Raw genomic sequence first — 19,790 nt, 5'->3', positions numbered from 1 at the left:
TAAATTTGTTAAATTGGCGGTTGAATATTTTTCAAGTTTATTCTCATCTTAAAAACTGATGGATGTTGAATTGAGGAAGTCATTAAGTGTGTACATCCCAAGGTGAACGAGAACATGAACCAGATGTTGATGCAAAAGGTTGATGAAATTGAGATAATTCAAGCTATTTTTCAGATGCATCCTAATAATTCTCCTGGTCCAGATGGAATGCCAACTTTGTTTTCCAATGGTACTGAAATATTGCTGGGAAGGATGTTGTTGCAATGTTTTTTAATTTATTTAACGCGTGAAGGATTTTTTGTAAGTTTAATTTCACTCAATTAATATCAATCCCCAAAGTCGATAATCCAGAAGCATGACTCATATTAGGCCGATAAGTTTGTGCAATATTCTGTATAAAATCATTTCTAAAATCTTGGCTAACAGGTTAAAGGTCATTCTTCCTAATATTATATCACCTACTCAAAGTGCATTTGTTTTTCTTAGATTGATAACAGATATTGTGCTTGTAGCGTATGAGCTTAATCATTTATGAAAAAACAAAAGATGAGGAAAAGATGGACATTTTTATTTAAAATTAGAAATGAGTAAGGCTTACGATAGAATTGAGTTGAACTATCTTAAAGCCATGACGATTAGGTTGGAGTTTGATTATAAGTTGGTTGATTTAGTTATGAAGTGTATGACATTGGTTTCATATATGATTTTGGTCAATGGAGATCAAGGTGGCTTTATTTGTCCTGAGAGAGGTCTTCTTTAAGGGGACTCTTTGTCCCCTTATTTAATCATATTATTCACAGAAGGTCTGATCAACATGTTTAATGATGTAGAACATCAAGGGAAGATTCAAGGTCTCAAGATCAATAAAAAAGGTTTCCTTTCACGCATTTGCTTTCTGCTGATGATTAGATAATTTATGGTCTAACTTTAATTCAAAACATTCTCGGAGTCAAAGATATTTTGCGAAAATATGAAAAGCCTCGGGAAAGGTCATTAATTTTCAAAAAATATGCCATGCTGCTAAGTAAAAATGTGAATGCATAATTTTACTCATTCTGTTTTTTCTATTCCAGGGATTAAGATAGTGGACAATTATGAAAAATATACGGGATTGCCAAATGTGGTTGGAAAATTGAAAAAAAAAATTACTTTTCTTATTTGAGGGAGATGATGGTTAAAATGATTAATGGATGGAGTGAAAAAACTCCGTCAAAAGCAGGAAAATAAGTTTTTCTTAAAGCTGTGGTTCAGGAGGTCCCTACGTATGCGATGTCATGTTTTAAACTCCCTGAAAGTTTGTGTAAAGATTTTTCATCTTTAATGGCCATTTTCTGGTGGGGTTCCTATGAAAATAAAAAAAGGTTTACTGGATGAACTGGAGGTCTCTATGTAGATCTAAAATAAACGGCGTGTTACGTTTTAGGGAGTTTCAAGCATTTAACTTGACGATGTTAGCAAAACAAGGATGGAGACTTATTCATTTTTACGCTCGTTATTTTACAAGGTCTACAAAGCTAGATACTTTCCTAATTGTTCTTTTATAGAAGCGCGATCCTTATACTTGGCGCAGTATTTTAGAGATGTTGGTAATAGTCAAAAAATTTCTATTGGGAGAGATAGGTGGGTCTCTCGGTGCAGAAGTTCTAAAGTCATTTGTAAGTTACATGAGGCGTTGCATAATGCATATGTTGTTGATCTAACTGATAGGAATCTCGTCCAAAGGAAGGATCGTATGTGCCAAATAGAATTAAGTTTTTGACAAATATGGCTATATGTTCTCATAAATCTCGGGATGAGCGAGGATCGAACCCAGTATCTGAGACGACGATAGATGATAAACTCTTAAACACTTGAGTTATCGTTTTTTTAAAAAAAAAGGAGGAAAATGAAAAAGTTAACTTTTTTTCTCAGGACGGAAAAGTTAAAAATTAAATCACAGAACATTAGAGGAAGTACGATAAAGAGCGCTCTAAACCTCTCCCCCCCTGTAATGGCAAAACCACTACATCTCAGTCGCCGGTTCTCTTTCACCGCTCTCCTCCGCCCAATCTCCGCCGCTAGACCACCACACTTCACCACCACAACTCCTTACAAACCCACCTTCACCTCTCTCAAACTCATCACTTTTTCCCGCCAATTTTCCACCACTGCAACTCCATACCCACTTCAATACGACATGATCATTTCCCGACCAGTCAACTCTCCACCGAGAACACCCCGCCGTAAATTGCCTACCCATTTGGCCAAAACCCGACCCGACAACCCAGAATCCGACTCTGAGCTAGGGTTTAATGATTGGGTGGACAAGAAGTTGGCTTCAAATCAAGAATCCGGGTCGGGTCAAAATGATGAGATGGATAAGTCTAAGAGGAAGTATTATAATAAGAAGATGAAAAGAATGTATGGGTCTGATTCAGATGATGACAAGAGTGGCCAAACGGGTGATGATTTTGTCGAATTGAAACCCGAAGTTGTGGACTTTCATAGGTTGCATAAGAGGGAAGAGGAGTTGTATTTTTACGATGCATTTGCGTATCCGTGGGAGAAGGACAAGCATTATAAGATGGTTTATCAATTGGAGAAGAAGTATTTTCCTGATCAATGTTTTGATAAGGCATTTCTTCCACCCGGGGAGACGAGTAGTAAGGTGAAGAGTAAGAAAGGTAAAGAGGTTGCGGAGAAGAAGGACAAGGAGAAGAGTTTGGTGTTTTTCGATGACGAGAGTAGTAATGTGGATGAGAATGTGAGTGGGAAGGAAGTGGAAAAGAATGTGGATGTTACAGAGAAGAAAGTTGAGGAGTTTTTTAACGTTTTGAAGAAAGTTCCGAAAAGGGATAGTGAGGTTGCTAGTGTGGAGCCGTTTATTGCTTCAAGAAGTAGTGGACTTCCTCCTAAATGGGATAGTCCTACCGGCACTGTGGTTTTGGTGAATAAACCAAAAGGTACAACTTTTTTACGGATATTAAAAACTAAGTGTTTTGAATTTGTTTAGTTATACATTTACGTTGATGATGTTGTTGGAACTCCTGTTTCTGGCATTTCATTGTTTGTAGATAGTGTAGAAACTATTAAGTATTGCTCGTCTCAGAAGGCTTAGCCGCTGATGAAGATGAAAAAACCCCTGTCCGTTGTCTTGTGCTAATAGGTGGGTTTTGAAACTTCGCAATGTCACACATACCTTAATGTGTTTTATGTCAAAAGGCTTGCAATTAACAGTTTAATTTTGGAAAACATCAGCGAACAAATTGAACCAAATGATTGTTTGTCTTGCTAAATGTACACCAGGATAGGACGAAAGCAAGGCTTATATAATTTATTCAAAAAAAGGAAAAATGCAGATTGATTCAGAAGTAGTTATGATTTTATCCGTTTTCTTGTTTATTTTTGTTTATTGATAGGCTTACACTTCTCTATAATGTAAGTTTCCTTTCATACTGTTAAGGAATGACAAGGAAAAGAATTTTTTGTAGAGAATTAAATAACCGCAAGTTAAAATTAAAATGGAAAGGATTTCCCCGTTGAGGGATAGGGGGTATATAGAAGATTAGAAGCTTAATGCGATTTACCACTGTCGAGAATATAAATCGATGTTAAAGGCTTTAAGGCATGTACAGGTTTGGCCTCATAGGTCTCACAGCAGTTTCAGACCTATATTAGGCTTTAGTCTTCTGTAGATAATATATGTGCTGTAAAACTAAAACCTCCTTTGGGCTATAATAATATTTGACCATATTATATACAAATCTATGTTAATTCATATTTCAAGAAATTGTTGAACTTTTTTTTGTCTACTTCTGTGTTGTTATATTAAGATGTTCATGAAACTCTACAGGATGGACTTCATTTACAGTTTGTGGAAAGTTACGCCGTCTGGTGAAAGTTAAAAAGGTATTTATTATTTTACAGTAGCCTGTTATTTTAAACATGCTACATCTGTTATAATATTAATCTACCACCTGCAGGTTGGGCATGCTGGAACCCTTGATCCTATGGCAACTGGTTTACTAATTGTCTGTGTTGGTAAAGCTACGAAGGTTGTAGACAGGTATAGCTTGAAACCGTTGGTATTGGTGAAGTGCAGCTCTTCCTTCCCCAAACACCACCACAGCATTAACCAACAATATTTTTTATAGCTGAAAGTTTAAGTGTTTTCTTGCTTATGTTTGTATTTTTATTGCAGTTATCAGGGTATGATTAAAGGTTATAGTGGTGTCTTTCGTTTAGGGGAAGCGACCTCAACACTGGATGCTGATTCACCGGTTTGTTCTTTTACCGAATATAAAAGTTGTCAGCTATAATTGTTAGATTTTATTCATTTTAAATGGAAAATTCTTAAAGAACTTTAGATGCAGAAGAGTGAGATTGTCCTGTTATTACTGGCTTGACATAGCTAGTTCAAGAGACAATTGACGGGGAACGGAAGTGTGTGTTAATATTATATATTTATTATTTAGTTTAAAGAGAATTAAATAATTTGTTTATATGCGGGAATAGTAGTTTAACAAATTTGTAGTAGATATTTGTAACAAGCCCAATTTAAACGGGCCTTAGTCCATTAGATTATTTTAGCAGGTTTTACATTCCTTTGACAAGTATTGTTATCCCCTCATATTATAACACTTGGTAATTGAAAATATCGTTAAATATTGCGATGAGTCTCTTTTGGGTGGCCGGTGGCGATCTATACTTTGTTTGACCCTTCTGAGGTTGGGAAACTTTTGGGTTAGTGGGTGTTCTGCGGTTCATACTCCCAAGTGTTATCTTATTAACTTTTTGAGTTCATAAATCCATTGTTTCTAAATTTGCAATGCATTATTAGTGGAGCATGCCATGATGTTGTTTTAATATTTTTTTTGTCTAATAAAATTGTTTTTAGGATCCCATATATTATAAGCCTTTATGGGTCTGACCTGTTATTGGACCTTTAAGAGCTTCTAAAGTATCTACGAGGCCATGACCAGGGCCCCAGTTTTGTATGCACTTGTTCTGCCCCTTTTTGTCACACTGTACCCCTGTTTTGTTCATATACTCCCTAAGCAAGTTAATCAATATTTATGTCTCTAAATTTAAGAAGGCAGGCTTGTAGTACATTATTTTTTGAAAAAGAGATGGGTTTGGATTATATCATTGATCATTTCACAAACCTTTTAAGACTCGAAACTACCATAATTGCATCAGACCATAAAATTTGTGAGGTTAGGGCACCACTCTTCAATATTAACATGATGAAGGAGCTATATTGGATGTATTAGGGTAAATCTTAGAAACTAGATACAGAAACATTCACACATTAAACACAAGTAAATTAAAAAGATATTATGTTGTCGATGACTGATAGATGCTTCTTAATATTACAACTGATTGGGGGAAAATACAACTATTAGGAGCATACGACTGGCATGTCAAGGGTTTGCTTGTAAGTTGCTGGTCTAATTAACAAGTTCAAGTTGACCTAAATACCTTGATTGTCAGTTAAGGATTTGTTACATAAAATTTACATGAGTATATTAAATTGAAATTTGAGAGCCTGGAAACTGGAAAGACTACATTTAAAAATAATAAATAACGTATCTTGTTGCTTCTTAACCTGATTGTATTATGACATGCCTTTTGTTCTTCCATACCTTTTTAAATTCTGATACAAGTTGCACTATCAAAGTCTATTACACTATTAAGGATCCTCTTTAACTGTAATTGGAACTACTCTTTATCAAATTTTACATCATTTTTGTGTAGGTTATCCAACGTGAACCATGGGAGCATGTCAAGGATGAGGACCTAAAGAAAACTGCAGCATCCTTCTGTGGAGAGATATGGCAAGTCCCTCCGATGTTTTCCGCAATAAAAGTAAGACATCCCTGATAACATGATCGAAAACAGTCGGTAAATTGCCGTGTGGTTTTAAAAAGAATGCAGTTTAGAGTATCTATATAATGTAGTGATCAATTCTGGAACTGTTACTGAGTGACTGCACAGTGCATGCATATTCGTCCAGCTAATTTTGTCATTTTCGTCTGCACATGGAGTTCTGTATTGAATTATCCTTGTATTTTCCTTTTCTATATCTAACTTTTATCTAGATTTCATTTCCTGTATTAGATGTGTTTAACATTAGTCTGGTTATAAATTATCGGAAGAAGAATCTGTTTGTATCTGGATGTGAGAAATACGGTTGTATCTGATTATTGTAATAGTTTGCATTCAGTTAATCAGTTTAGCACTATAGATCAAAATGTGTGATAGGCGGGGATGTCAAGTAGAGGAGTTGTGGACATTATTAGTTAACAATGTGATATGCGGGGATGTCAAGAAGAGGAGTTGTGGACATTATTAGCTAACAATGTGCAAAAATTTGCTTTTTGTCATAGGTTGGAGGGGAGAAGATGTATGAGAAAGCACGAAGAGGTGAAAAGGTTGAACTTGCAGCACGGAGAATTTCAATCTTTCAGTTTGATGTGGAGCGAAGTTTAGATGACAGGTTGGCAAAAGTTTTTGTTGAAGCTGTTATTATATTTTAGTGTAATGCCTATGCCCATGCTTTAAAACATCTATGACATCTTAATTTAACATAGAAATCTCAGAGAATAGTTTTACAACATAAACAGGGGAGGTACTAAGTGGTAACTGGGAAGACCCTTGCATACCCTCAGATTTAAAGAGAAGCTGTTTATATTTATACACTCACCCCGTCCCTTTTATATTGACAATTCCATATTTGTTTGTCCCAAAACTCTTTTGGCCGCATGTGTTAATTTTTTTGGTAAATTAAGTGTTAAATATGTTCAAATTTTGCAAACATGTTAATATTTAAGCTTAAACATGGTAATTTTCATTTGATTGCCATGTACATGGAGTTCTGTTCCTGGACAAAATAATTGGAGTGGAGGAAGTTTCAAACAAGTTGAAATAATCAATTTGGTTAAGGGCTTGATATGAAGTTTTGGGACAATATAATCGGGACGTGTGTTGGAACTCGTTTGTAGCAGATTTTTTTACCCATGGTGTACCCTAAAATTATTTTTTTGTATCTGCTGTACATATTAGAAATTTACAAAGTTATCATTTTTGAGTTGGTTAAATGCATAACGCTGTGTTCCAGAAACTTTTTTTGGAGAGAAAGAAAAAGAAATGTAAAAAATATATTTCTTCAACTTGTTCCCGAACAACTTTTATGAAAGAAAGGAAAATAAAGTTACAGATTTGGGAAGAAGTTTTCTTTATTTTTGTCTCCAAAATCTTCTTCCCCCTTTTGGAAAGATTAGGAGAGAAAGGAAAATTGGTTATTTTCAATTCTTTTCTTTTCTACCCTATATTCGGGAACATAGCCGTTTGTGCATCACGATGTGCAATTTTCTAACTGTCATTTTGCTTGCTTTCTGTCATTTTGATAGGGTAATTCCTTATCCTGTGATTTTAAAATGTCAAATTGTAATCTAACTTTATCTTATTCTCCCATATGTAGGCAGAATGTAATTTTTAAGGTGACATGCTCAAAAGGAACCTATGTGCGATCCCTTTGTGCAGATTTTGCAAAGACTCTTGGCAGGTTTGACCAATATACTACAGTTGTAAATCATTGTTAAGAAAGACAAAATGATGCATGATATTCATCACTATATCCTGTAACTTGTTCAACTTGATACTAAAATAACAGTTCATTTCTCACTTGCAGTTGTGCTCATCTAACTGCTCTGCGAAGGGATTCAATCGGTGAGGCCATATATTATACCATTTTTATTGATGTATTATCATGTTAAATAATTATAGTCCTTTGTTGAGAATCTGAGATAGTATTATACCGTTATGTTCCCTGTGTGATTAACTCTTACTAGTTAGCGCTCAAGTACTATGTGATATTAGCTATTTACTGTAATTATTAATCTGTTGTAGGACAATATTTAGCTAATGATGCCTGGGAATTTAAAGAATTGGAAGAAGCTATCACAAAGGAATATCTGTAGACTGTATTCTTTTCTGATGCTGCTGTAGAATTTGTTCCAACAACACTTCTGAAGACGACACTGCTGATGAGGCTTCAATCATGGCCAAGAATAGCACCTTCTATGATTAAGAGGCTTTGGATGGGGATTCTCCATGTTCAGGCGCCAGAACACAAACCGTTAATTTATTATGGGGCTCCATGTTGAGGCGCTAGAAAAGAAAAATCATTAATTTAATTGTTCTTTCACAGAAATGAATATCATGAGAACAAAATGTGACTGTTCTCAGAGAGACGACTTTACTTTAGACAATGAAAATGCACAGCAGTAAAGACCCGAGAGACTAAACAGTTTGTCACAAGTTCATTTTTTTTATGTAAATATAGTTTCAAGTGTAAACAAGTAGTCATGTAAGGACTTGGCAATTGGGCAAAGTGCTTGCTTATACACAACTTATAGCTTATGAAAGACAATTATTTTTGTAATGTAATAAAAAAGATGAAATAAATTTTATTTACTAGTTGAAGAGAGAGAATAATTTTGGTTTGTACACATGTATGGGCTCAAAGAAAAGAAAGAGAAAACAAGAAAGCCTCAACATTAGCATTTGTGTGATATTATACTTCCTTGGATATAGGTAGGGAATTGGCTAATGAAGATGAAGCTAACATGAAAAAGTAAAGTTAAGCAGACCCCTAAATCCGCTTACAAAACTACTACTCAAGTCGAGATAACCTGGAGTGATGAGTGTTATAGTAACCTTTTACAGTTTGCGAGTGCCTTCCTGGTGTTGGGCTTCCACATCAAACTTCCCGGAATGAATGTGAGCTCCTCCTAATGAGGCTGTGTAATTAGAGACATCAATTCCCTTCGACTCGTAATAGGATTTCTCTGCTTGGATGAAACGATTCTGAAATATTGCCCATTCCACTCGACACCTCTCCCTCACCTGACAAATAACACCACACTCTTGGTTTACTACATGCACAACTCACTATTCATATGCACCAGCACCAACAACAAACATATATAACCAACTTCTTGCATACCCCTTCCCACGCTGTCCTTCCTCCCTCTCTTACACCCTGTCATTCGGATAATTTAGTAGTATAACATAATTAAGTACAGACTCGCGATTTTTGTGGGGGAGAACAAGGATTAATTACCTGATTTCCTAGAGTAGGAATGGAGGCATGGACAACCCACTGCGAATCTACCACTCCTATCTTCTCATGTGCAGGCTGTTTTAACATGATGAATAACTTGGTTACTTAGTCACACCACCAATCAACAAACTATATCTAAATATCAGAATCTCACCTCTACACATTTCCCAAGCGCAAAATCAAGTCCCCACCCGTGCACCAAGTCATTCTACAGTTTCCAACATTAACATTTAAACTTCTCCATTAACATCATAATCTTCTTTACAGTTAAAAGAATTAAATTGTATATCAGGAGAGGGGTTATCGACCTGAATTAAATGCCAAACACACCGCCATGCTTTTCGAGAAAATACAGGTGCCATAATTTCAATAAATCTGCAGTGCAGTCAAAAGGTTTAAATTTTCCATGCTGCCGTCTCATACTGATTCCGTGCAATAAGAGGCATTCACTTATACCAGTCAAGTTTAGAGTAATTCATACTTACGCTGCACACGGTGGCAAAAGTGGATGGGGACACCAACCGGGTCTTTCTTCTGTTGATCTAACATATAAATGGAAATATAATTGTAAAAATTCTTGGTTATGATATATAATCAGTTAATCACTTATTAAATCAAATATTGAAGGAAATTCAACAACATAGACAGTTCTGTTGTTTTACTTGTGAACTTCACTTTCATATTTCTTCTGTGTCATCCTCCAAGTACTCACACTGTCTGGAGATAAACCAGGTTGTGATATATCCAATCCGTACTTCTTCACCAGTCTAATGTATCTGTGGTAAATAATTGAACAATATCAGTAATTCATATCATCCACAGATAGGTATAATTGACTAAAATTTAGAACAGTACACGGGTGTGGCACTTACTCCTGTGGATCAAACTTATCTATCCCAAGGTCCTCATCCCAGATAAATATGTAATCATATGGAGCAACAATGTCAGGGTGTAAATACCGTTTTGCATACCACCTTCGGCCAACACACGGAAATTGCAACAATGGTTAATTTATTTTCAATTCCAATCAGTCGGTAAGAATATAAAAATCAGCACGTGAACAGAGTGTAGTAGTAACCATTTAGTTTGCTTCGGAACACTAATGTGAATAGCCCGCTTTGACCACTCGAATTGATCCCATTCAGATGTTCGGTTATCATAGTGAAACAGCATAACAGTGAAATCTTCAGAGAACTGTAGGAATTCAATACTTAGCACTTGCCAGCATCATTAATATAAACATGCACAGGAAGACGAACTTTAATGACCTTTCTCACAGATATATCTATATGGGTTCTCAGCTGATAACCAACCGTAAAGGTTAGAAGGTACTTTGGTTTAACAACTGAGTCCTGCACAATGCCTCTCATTAGTACATTTCCATGTTAAACAAAGTTTAAACATGTAAAATCCATGCACTCTTCAGAAATGTAAGTTAGGCTGTAGTTATATCAAATGCAGCCTATTCCACAGTTCGTTAATACTAGAAATAGAAATTCACAAATAAAATTTTCTTTGCTAAATATGATGCGGGTAGAAGAAACACCTCGCTGGGAAGAGCAGAAGAGTTGTAGATGTAAAGGTCAGACTCAGATTTGACGATACCAGCAGGTAGCCTTTCAGCACCTCGAGGATTTGTTGCATCCCAGACCTGCACTCAATAGTCAATATGATAATTTAGGCATTTCACAAACTCATTTAACTCTAAACAATTCCTAAATATCAGAGACATGATCAAGAATCATCCAATTAAAACATCAAAGAAGAAGACTTGAGTAAGAGTGTAAGACAAACAGGAAATGTTGGTACAATGAAAATACAGCCAAAAAGTTGCATGGTTGTAGGTACTCCGGCCTAGTAGCGTCACCATATAAAGAGTGGATGTACTTTATCCATTTCACAGTAAAAGTAGTAAGTAGAGGGTATGAAGCATATGAAGAAATCATAATATTCAAATTTGATGCAAAGTTTAATTCTCGTCAAGTAAAATGATTCTAAGAACATAGAAAAATAATTATCTAACTTTTCAATATAGGGATATTTAAATACTGAATACTAGGATATGGCAAATAGAAAAAGTTCGTACAGAGCCCTATTTCTGGCTCTTCGTGGGAATACAGTAGTAAAACTTTTCTGCATGACCTGGGAGAGACGGTTTAGAGGATTCATTTTCAAGACTACTTTGGGTTTGGTTGCTAGTCAATGGGACTATGGCATCCACAATTATATTAATGGAAATAGAATACCTTCTGAGTGCTAAAATCTGCTGAAGAGTCCTTATTAATAAGAGTAGCCCAAACATTCAACAGTGCCTGAGTTGAGAGCCCTGAGTACTTCTCCTCAAAGTAAGAAATATCAATGGATGGTAAAAGATTGGTCCGTAGGTTCAACTTAAATATTAAAAACAAAAGAGATAAATCAGTATTCTTAGTCTTTATTGACAGTAGCTATTTTACAATTGTAAAGATGTAATAGTTTAGGAATCAGCATGCCTTGGCCAATGAGTTTGGTGGAAAAGATACTCCCAAAAAGATGCCAAACACAACAGCGACGAAAGTGGTTACAATTAGCCTCATTGACACAGGTCTTCTTATCCTTATGCTGCAGCCAAAAACAATTGATTCTATAGAATTTACTGATTTAACAACCAAATATGTATTTGAGTAACTATCAAGCCCACACACACATGAAGCTAAGGATAAAGCAATTGACAAGAAGCCAATCCATATATGATTTACATAATCTAATGCTTCTAACCTGCGTTGAGTTGTACCCATAACAGTTCCAAAAATCTATTCTAGACTATTTAAACTGCAACTTTGCAAGGATTAGCTGCTCCACCTGACCATTTATTTCTGTGTCTCCACTGTCTCTTGAAACAATAAGCAGTCTTCATCGCAGTTGAAGCAAATCTTCAAAACCAGACTGAAACATCCGCCAAGATTAAAATATGTCAGTGTTATGAATTTCCTCAGACATCTAGTGTGGATAGATAATTCAAACAACCATCACACTGATCATAAACTAGAGTACTGGTCCTATTTTGACTGACCACCAGAGAAGAGTTTAAACAAATAAATCATCTTATCATCCCATATTTGTGTATTTAGCAGTCATAGAAATGTTGGTGACATCATAATCATACCTCTATGTCATAATTTGTCACAGGGAACTTCCTCTGAAATTAACATAATTTATTTTCATGGTGTAAATCTTTGGTAACAACTAACCTTTTTTAACGATAGGTTCGTCTTTAACCTTGTATACTAGTAGATACTTCTCCTTTAAATAAAAAGATGACTAAACTCGATTCTCCAGACGGAGGCACGTGTGTGTGAGTATATAAATTTTTGTAGTCGAGCTTTCTCCGATCTCCTTAGTAGAATCAAGCACACACCAGTACAAGAGAAAATTATCCATGAGGAATAAGTTGATTCCCTTTATGGGATCACTATCATGCACATAATATTGTATATCAAGATTCAAGATCTACAGACACATGACATGCGATTAATTATGATAAACAATCAAGAAACATTAAAGAGGGAGAATGCATGTATTCTCTAATCCAACAGAAGAAAATGACAATGTGATCATATAATGAATCTAACCTTGAGGGGTGTCATTTTGTACCAGTCCGTACATTCCACTGTCCATACAACGAAAGATTAAGATCAAGTCCCGACAAAAAGAAGAAGATTAAGTTCTAATAAAAATATTGACAAAATGAAGGGGAGAAAAATAAACCCTGTTTGCATAATTAATATCGCATTAATTATTTCCGGGTTAAGGTCAACAATAAAATCCATTATAAAGGGCCCAAAATTCTGAATATTAATTAATTTCGTAATTAATTAATATGAGATAAATCAGGTAATAGGTAAAGTCCAAATAAGGACACAATTCCTTGGAGATCGGTCTCCAAGAAATCTCATGGATAGAGAATCAATTTTCAGCATTGTAGGACATCGAATTTCACTCTAAATCTGAGACTTATTTATCAAGTCTCCTAACCCCAACATAATTCAAAGAAATTTCATACCTATATAAGGGGTCTCACCCTACAAATTAGAACTACGTTTTTGACTTACGTTTTTGACTTAGTCATTAGCACACAACAAGGTACGTAGGCATCTTGTTAAAGGCAGATTGAGTCACGAAACACAAGAGCAGTCAAATCGAGTCTCGAAATTCACGAACTCTAGCAATTAATACGACCTAATTTTTAATCCATAACATTTGGCGCCGTCTTTGAGAAATCATAACAACAACCATGGTGAGAACACGGAGCGGAAACAACGCCCCCGAAGGGACACCAGCTGGGACAACTCAAACGATTTCGTCAATGATGGAGATACTCCCACACTCATCCTACGCCTCCACCCAAGGAGGAACCCTGATAGGGGCAACTGAGCCTCAGCCACAAGGGACGAATCCCCCGACTCCTCAAGGGACGAATCCCCAATTTCAGCAAGTACATGCACATGTGAATTCTCAACCCGTTGGGTAAGAGTATTCAACTATTGTGACCACTAACCTCCCTTACGGGATGCCACTATACCCCGAGGTTGGGGGAAGTGGACATGCTAATCGGAGTGAAGCACAAGGGCAGACACCCCTATATACGCGATTTGGCTCATATTTCGGAGGACCAAGAATTCTCTGAACCTTACACTGAAAGAGATACCAAATCTTTGGATGACGATGTGGCTCCAAGAAGGAGGCGTGCTGGTAAAGAACTAATGTCTGATGCTAACCAACGCCTCAGAAGCACACGATGGACGAATTCCCAAGAAGTACAGGAGAGGCTCAGGGCTCATTAAGCTGAGATTCAAAGGCCGAAGCGCGATCTGGAGGCGCACCTAACCCCGAGACCCCCACTACCTCCGAGGAGGAGAAATCCTCCTCCAATCATAGACCTGTATGGTCCAATACCGAGAAGGGTTGTTGTCCCAAGGGCTGATCCAAGTGATTTTATGCCCCTGGGGGATCCTGATGATCCAACTCCACCATTCCCTGAAGAGATAATGAATGCCCATACCTCAAGAAAGTTTAAAATGCCCACCATCAAAACTTATGATGGCACTGGAGATCCCACTAATCATGTCAGAACATTCTCAAATGCACTGTTACTATAGCCCGTGAACGACGCTATTAAGTGTCGGGCCTTTCCTCAAACCCTGTCGGGAATGTCTCAAATGTGGTACAACCGTTTGCCTCCAAATTCTATTGGGTCCTTCAGAGATCTAAGTCAAGCTTTTAATAAGCAATTCATCAGTGGGAGAGTGCATGAGAAAAGTTCATCATCCCTCATGAGCATTGTGCAGGGAGCAAAGGAATCCTTCAGAGACTATCTGAACCATTTCACCAAAGAAGCTTTGAAGGTTCCAGACCTTGATGACAAGGTAACTATGATAGCACTGCAGCGGGGAACTAGGGATGAATTCTTCAAGATGTCATTGGCCAAGCGCCCCCTTGAAAGCATGTTTCATCTCCAAGATAGGGCTGGGAAGTATATCAAGTTGGAGGAAAGCATGAGAAAGACGGTGGTGAATAATGAGCCCGCTGGTGGCAAGAAGCGAAAGACTGATCTAGAATATAATGCCAAGTACAAGTATCCTAGAACTGAGGAAAACACTAATTTAACCCGAAAGAAGGGAGGACCCAGACAAAAGTTCACCGAATATGCTAAACTGAATGCTCCTAAAGGTCAGATCTTAATGGAAATCAAAAGAGATAGGGATGTTCGTTGGCCTAAGCCCCTGAAGGCTGATCCTACTAAGCTAGATAAGAGCAAATATTGTCGATTTCACAAGGATGCTGGTCATGACACCGATGAGTGTAAACAACTGAAGGATGAAATTGAATTTCTCATCCGAAAAGGAAGGCTGAGCAAGTATACGGGAGATGGAGGAGATAGGAATAATAGTGGAAGAAGAAACTTCGATGATCGCAAAAGGGATCAGGATGATCAGGGGCGAAATCCCCAACCCAGGGGACCGGTGATAAATGTAATCTTTGGAGGACCACGACCCCGAGGGCCAGTGATAAATACAATCTTTGGAGGACCGACTGTTGCTGGTTCATCTAAAAATTTGAGGAAAGTATATACCAGAGAAGTTATGCATATTGTCGGAGAAGCCCCGAAGAGGGTTAGGACAGGAGTAACAATGATATTCGATGGTTTTGATTTATAGGGTGTCAAATTTCCTCATGACGATCCTCTAGTCATAACACATATAATAGGGAACAACCTAGTAAAGAGAGTTCTTGTAGACAATGAAGCATCGGTGGACATATTACTCCATGATACCTTTATAAGGATGGATTACAATAATTCTCAATTAACCCCAACTGATATGCCAATATATGGTTTCGCCGGAGTCGAGGGCCCCGTGGAAGGGATAATTAAGTTTCCACTGACTATAGGCCAGGAACCAAGACAAACAACACAGATGTTGGACTTCGTAGTGGTAAAGGCTGGATCAACTTACAATACAATTATGGGAAGAACGGGAATACATGCTTTCAAGGCAGTCCCCTCTTCTTACCATTCAATGATGAAGTTTTGGGGGACATGTTTTTCCTATTGAAGATCTGGATATTCGCGAGAATGACGGGAAAAGAGGGAAGCCAGCAGAAGACTTAATTCTGATCACTTTGGCTCCCGAAGATCCTGAGAAAGTAACTTTCATTGGAACATCACTAGAGGATCCCCTTAGACGGGAGTTGGTGAGATTTTTACAAGAAAATAGTGATGTATTTGCATGGTCAGCAGCTGATATTCCTGGCAATGACCCGGAACTGATCACTCACAAATTGAACATAGATCCGAATTGAAAGACCGTGAAACTAAAGAAAAGGAGTTTTGCCCCTGAAAGGCAGGAGGCAATCAAGCAAGAGGTAGAGAAGCTCTTAAAGGCTGGTTTTATTGAAGAGATACAATTTCCGGAATGGTTAACAAACCCTGTAATGGTAAAAAAGGCTAATAAAAAATGGAGAATGTGCGTGGATTTCACTGATCTGAATGATGCATGCCCAAAGGATTGTTTCCCGCTGCAAATGATAGATACATTGATAGATGCGACCGATGGTCACGAGATGCTGAGTTTTATGGATGGATTTAGTGGATACAATCAGATCAAGATGCAAAAGGATGACATCCCAAAGGTATCCTTCATCATTGACTTTGGTGTTTTTTGTTATCTTGTTATGGCGTTTGGTCTCAAGAATGTAGGAGCTACCTATCAAAGGTTGGTGAATAAAATTTTCAAAGATCTTATTGGGAAAACAATGGAAGTATATGTAGATGACATGTTAGTCAAGAGTCTTGTGAAGACTGATCACATAACCCATTTGAGGGAAGCCTTTGAGGTCCTGAGATATCACAAAATGATGTTAAATCCTGCAAAGTGTGCTTTCGGAGTGGGATCAGGAAAGTTCTTGGGATTGATGGTCTCCAAGAGAGGAATCGAGGCAAATCCTGATAAGATAAAGGCTATCTTGGATATGAAACCTCCAAAGACTATCAAAGATGTTCAGAAGCTCACCGGAAGGGTTGATGCCTTAGGACGATTTATCTCCAAATCTGGAGACAAGTGCCCGCCGTTCTTCAAATCCCTAAAGAAAATAAAAGATTTCATATGGACTGAGGAAAGTCAAGAAGCGTTCGAAGGGTTGAAGAAATACATGGTCCAAGCCCCGTTGTTGGACAAACCAGACCTGAACGAGACTTTGTACTTATATTTGGCCGTTTCAGAAAAAGCATTGAGCGTCGTATTGGTTAAGGAGAAACTTAGAGTCCAGAAACCCATATATTATGTCAGTAAGATTTTGCATGGAGCTGAGTTGAATTATTCGATTATTGAAAAGTTTGTTTTAGCCCTGGTGATGGTCTCAAGGAAGTTTCATCCTTACTTCCAAGCTCATAAAATTGAGGTGCTAACGAATCATCCTTTGAGAAACATTATCCACAGTCCTAAAGCCAGTGGGAGATTGATTAAATGGGCCATTGAGCTGGGAGAATTCGACATAAAGTATAAACCACGAACGGAAATAAAAGCCCAGACCTTGGCTAACTTCGTGGTTGAATGTACCATCCCTAACCAAGAAGTCGGGGGGCATGGAGATACAGAACCTCAGGGCATGGAGGAAAAAGAAGATAATAAAGGTAGACGGAACAAGGACAAGGAATTCTGGGTTCTCTATTTTGATAGAGCATCAAAAACAAATTCGAGTAGAGCAGGGTTAGTTTTACAAAACCCCGATGGATTCTTGATAGAATACGCTATGAAGTTAGATTTTCCAATCACTAATAATGAAGTCAAGTATGAAGCTCTGATAGATGGCCTTGGCCTAACATGAACGTTGAGACTCAAAAACTTGAAAGTTTGTGGGGACTCAAAACTAGTAGTATCCCAGGTCAATGGGGAATTTGAGGCAATAGATGAAATCATGGAAAAATATGTACGCCTAGTGTGGGCCGTAATGACTCAGTTCGATGAATGCCATATTGAACACATTCCAAGGGAAAAAATGCTAAGGCCGATGCGTTATCCAAATTTGCCTCGTCGGAAATAGAAGAAAGCTCTGGGAGCGTGTACTTTCGTGTTTTGAAAATACGGAGCATAGACGTCAAGTTAATTGCCCCCCATAGGACTTGAAGGGTCATGGATAGATCCTATTAAGGCTCATCTGCAAACCGGATGGCTTCCTAGTGATGTTGTGGAAGCAAGAAAGTTGAATGTGCGAGACCTATGATATTCTCTCATTGATGGGATTCTTTATTAAAGGTCTTTTGTAGTTCCTTACTTAAGATGTCTTAGGCCGGATGAGGCTCGACTTGCTTTAGAGGACGTGCATGAGGGCATATGTGGCCAACACTTGGGGGGCAGGGCCTTAGCCCATAAAGTAACTCGTTTAGGCTTCTATTGGCCAGAAATGATGGATGATGCCAAAGAATATGTTAAGAAATGTGATCGTTGTCAGAAACATGCCCCTAAAGTAAGGCAACCTCCCAAAATGCTCACTTCCATAAACTCCCCAATCCCATTTTCTATATGGGTAATGGATATTCTCGGACCTTTCCCCATGGCCACTGCTTAAAGGAAGTTCTTGATCGTGGCAATTGATTATTTTACCAAGTGGGTTGAAGCCAAGCCCTTGACAAAGATTACGACTAAGCAAGTTGCTCAGTTCCTGTGGGAGAATATTATGTGTAGATATGGGATTTCCCGAATCTTGGCGACTGAAAATGGAACACAATTCAATAATGAAGAGTTCAGGAAGTATTGTGAAGATAATTAAATTGACTTAAGATTCACTTCTGTTGCTCATCCTCAAGCTAATGGGAAAGCAGAGGTTGCTAATCAGATCATTCTGGATGGGCTAAAGAAAAGGATCGTAAAATATAGAAATAATTGGGTGGATTAAATACTGCCAATACTTTGGGCTTACGAAACTACATATAGAGTCACAACGGGAGCAACGCCCTTCATGTTAGCATATGCAGCAGAAGCAGTCGTACCAGTGGAAATATCATATTTGTCCCCAAGGATCCAAGTTTTCAACGCTGAGGAAAATGAAGAGGGGGCAAAGGTTAGCCCTAGACTTTATAGATGAAGTACGAGATACAGCGCATGCAAAGATCGTGGAATATCAGAAAAAATCCTCTTTTTACTACAACCTAAGGATGGAGGAGAGGTTCTTCAAGTAAGGAGATTTGGTCTTAAGGAAGGTGGAAGCTTCTGGAGTAGGGTAGAAAGTACAACTCGCCCCAAATTGGGAAGCGCCGTACAAGGTTAAGAGCGTTCAAGGAAGAGGATCTAACAAATTGGAGACCGTGGATGAGAAAGAAATGCCTCAGACTTGGCATGCTCAAAACCTAAAAAATTACTACATACAGTTCATACTTATTAAAGTAGTAACAAGGTTCAAAAGCACCATGAAGCTTTGTTTGCTTAGGATTTTATATCTTAGTTTTAGTAGGATTTACATTCTAGTTTTTACTATCAAGGGTTGAAACAATTTTATATAAGGTTTTGAAAAACCAGATTATATATTCTTAAGTCGAAGTTATTTCAAACTTTGAGGAGTCAAGTTATGATAATTATGTGCTTACTTAGCAACATTCGTGCTTTGATTACCAGAGAATAGGATTGCCATGAGTAGCATTTGCAAGTCTGTCATATACATCTGTTTTTCAGTCTTGTTTCCATTATTCAATGCATGACTCTTAGAACTCTGTAGTTCGGGTTGATAATCTATTTCCTTAAAAGTACAAACTTCAAAAGTACTTAGAAAATTAAAAGAAAGCAGCTAAATAAGGCAAGGAAAATGACATAAATAAACCCCGAATGGTAATAAGTTCAAAAGTTACAAGGTAATACATAAATCTAGAAATAGATAAAAATCTACTCATCCCTAGCAGGGTCATCCTGAACCTTCTCAGCTTCAGTGTGCCCCTCCTCTGGATTATCAGAAGTCTCTGTATCCTTTGTTGGGGAGGAAGGAGGAGAAGTAGTTCTAGGATTGAGGATGCGATCTTCTTGCATAGGGGAGTAAAAAAAGCGTCCAAGATATCCTCAGTCTCCGGCTGCTCAGGACTAATAAAGTCCTTGGATTTTATCAAGCCAAGTGCTTCTCAGCCAAAGCCTTCACTGCAGCAACCCAACCTTGCGTAAAC

At 37.7% G+C, this 19,790-nt stretch overlaps 2 protein-coding genes across 3 annotated transcripts; one reads left to right on the top strand and one right to left on the bottom strand.

Moving 5' to 3' along the window:
* Nucleotides 1-1,919: 1,919 nt before the first annotated feature.
* Nucleotides 1,920-8,460, top strand: LOC141697304 (uncharacterized). Its single transcript, XM_074501601.1, has 9 exons — nucleotides 1,920-2,942; nucleotides 3,833-3,888; nucleotides 3,963-4,045; nucleotides 4,181-4,259; nucleotides 5,737-5,847; nucleotides 6,369-6,478; nucleotides 7,463-7,546; nucleotides 7,673-7,710; nucleotides 7,891-8,460. Exons 1-9 carry the CDS (start codon nucleotides 1,991-1,993, stop codon nucleotides 7,959-7,961), a joined length of 1,584 nt encoding a protein of 527 aa, XP_074357702.1. The 5' UTR covers nucleotides 1,920-1,990; the 3' UTR covers nucleotides 7,962-8,460.
* LOC141697305 (uncharacterized) lies at nucleotides 8,431-12,792 on the bottom strand. 2 transcript variants are annotated; one of them, XM_074501603.1, is made up of 15 exons: nucleotides 12,718-12,792; nucleotides 11,864-12,031; nucleotides 11,599-11,707; nucleotides 11,353-11,496; nucleotides 10,653-10,757; nucleotides 10,375-10,458; nucleotides 10,185-10,300; nucleotides 9,979-10,080; nucleotides 9,769-9,882; nucleotides 9,592-9,648; nucleotides 9,415-9,481; nucleotides 9,261-9,314; nucleotides 9,107-9,181; nucleotides 8,990-9,025; nucleotides 8,431-8,889 (listed from the first exon to the last, which is right to left on the bottom strand). In XM_074501603.1, exons 2-15 carry the CDS (start codon nucleotides 11,881-11,883, stop codon nucleotides 8,704-8,706), a joined length of 1,269 nt encoding a protein of 422 aa, XP_074357704.1. In that variant the 5' UTR covers nucleotides 11,884-12,031; nucleotides 12,718-12,792; the 3' UTR covers nucleotides 8,431-8,703. The 2 variants fall into 2 exon arrangements, with proteins under 2 accessions (XP_074357704.1, XP_074357703.1); XM_074501602.1 differs by lacking the exon at nucleotides 12,718-12,792 and adding an exon at nucleotides 12,337-12,537.
* Nucleotides 12,793-19,790: the final 6,998 nt, after the last annotated feature.

Source organism: Apium graveolens, chromosome 11 (assembly GCF_009905375.1).
Source record: "Apium graveolens cultivar Ventura chromosome 11, ASM990537v1, whole genome shotgun sequence".
Taxonomy (NCBI): domain Eukaryota; kingdom Viridiplantae; phylum Streptophyta; class Magnoliopsida; order Apiales; family Apiaceae; genus Apium; species Apium graveolens.
Note: the sequence above shows the minus strand (reverse complement) of the source record. Positions and strands in the feature narration are given on the sequence as shown.

Coding starts and splice junctions, on each gene's coding strand:
- LOC141697304 (XM_074501601.1), top strand. CDS start 1,991: ATGGCAAAACCACTACATCTCAGTCGCCGGTTCTCTTTCACCGCTCTC. Junction 6,479..7,462: donor GAGCGAAGTTTAGATGACAG/GTTGGCAAAAGT, acceptor TCCCATATGTAG/GCAGAATGTAATTTTTAAGG. Junction 7,547..7,672: donor TTTGCAAAGACTCTTGGCAG/GTTTGACCAATA, acceptor TCTCACTTGCAG/TTGTGCTCATCTAACTGCTC.
- LOC141697305 (XM_074501603.1), bottom strand. CDS start 11,883: ATGGGTACAACTCAACGCAG. Junction 9,482..9,591: donor CTTTTGCCACCGTGTGCAGC/GTAAGTATGAAT, acceptor ACTGCACTGCAG/ATTTATTGAAATTATGGCAC. Junction 9,026..9,106: donor TTCCTACTCTAGGAAATCAG/GTAATTAATCCT, acceptor TCCGAATGACAG/GGTGTAAGAGAGGGAGGAAG.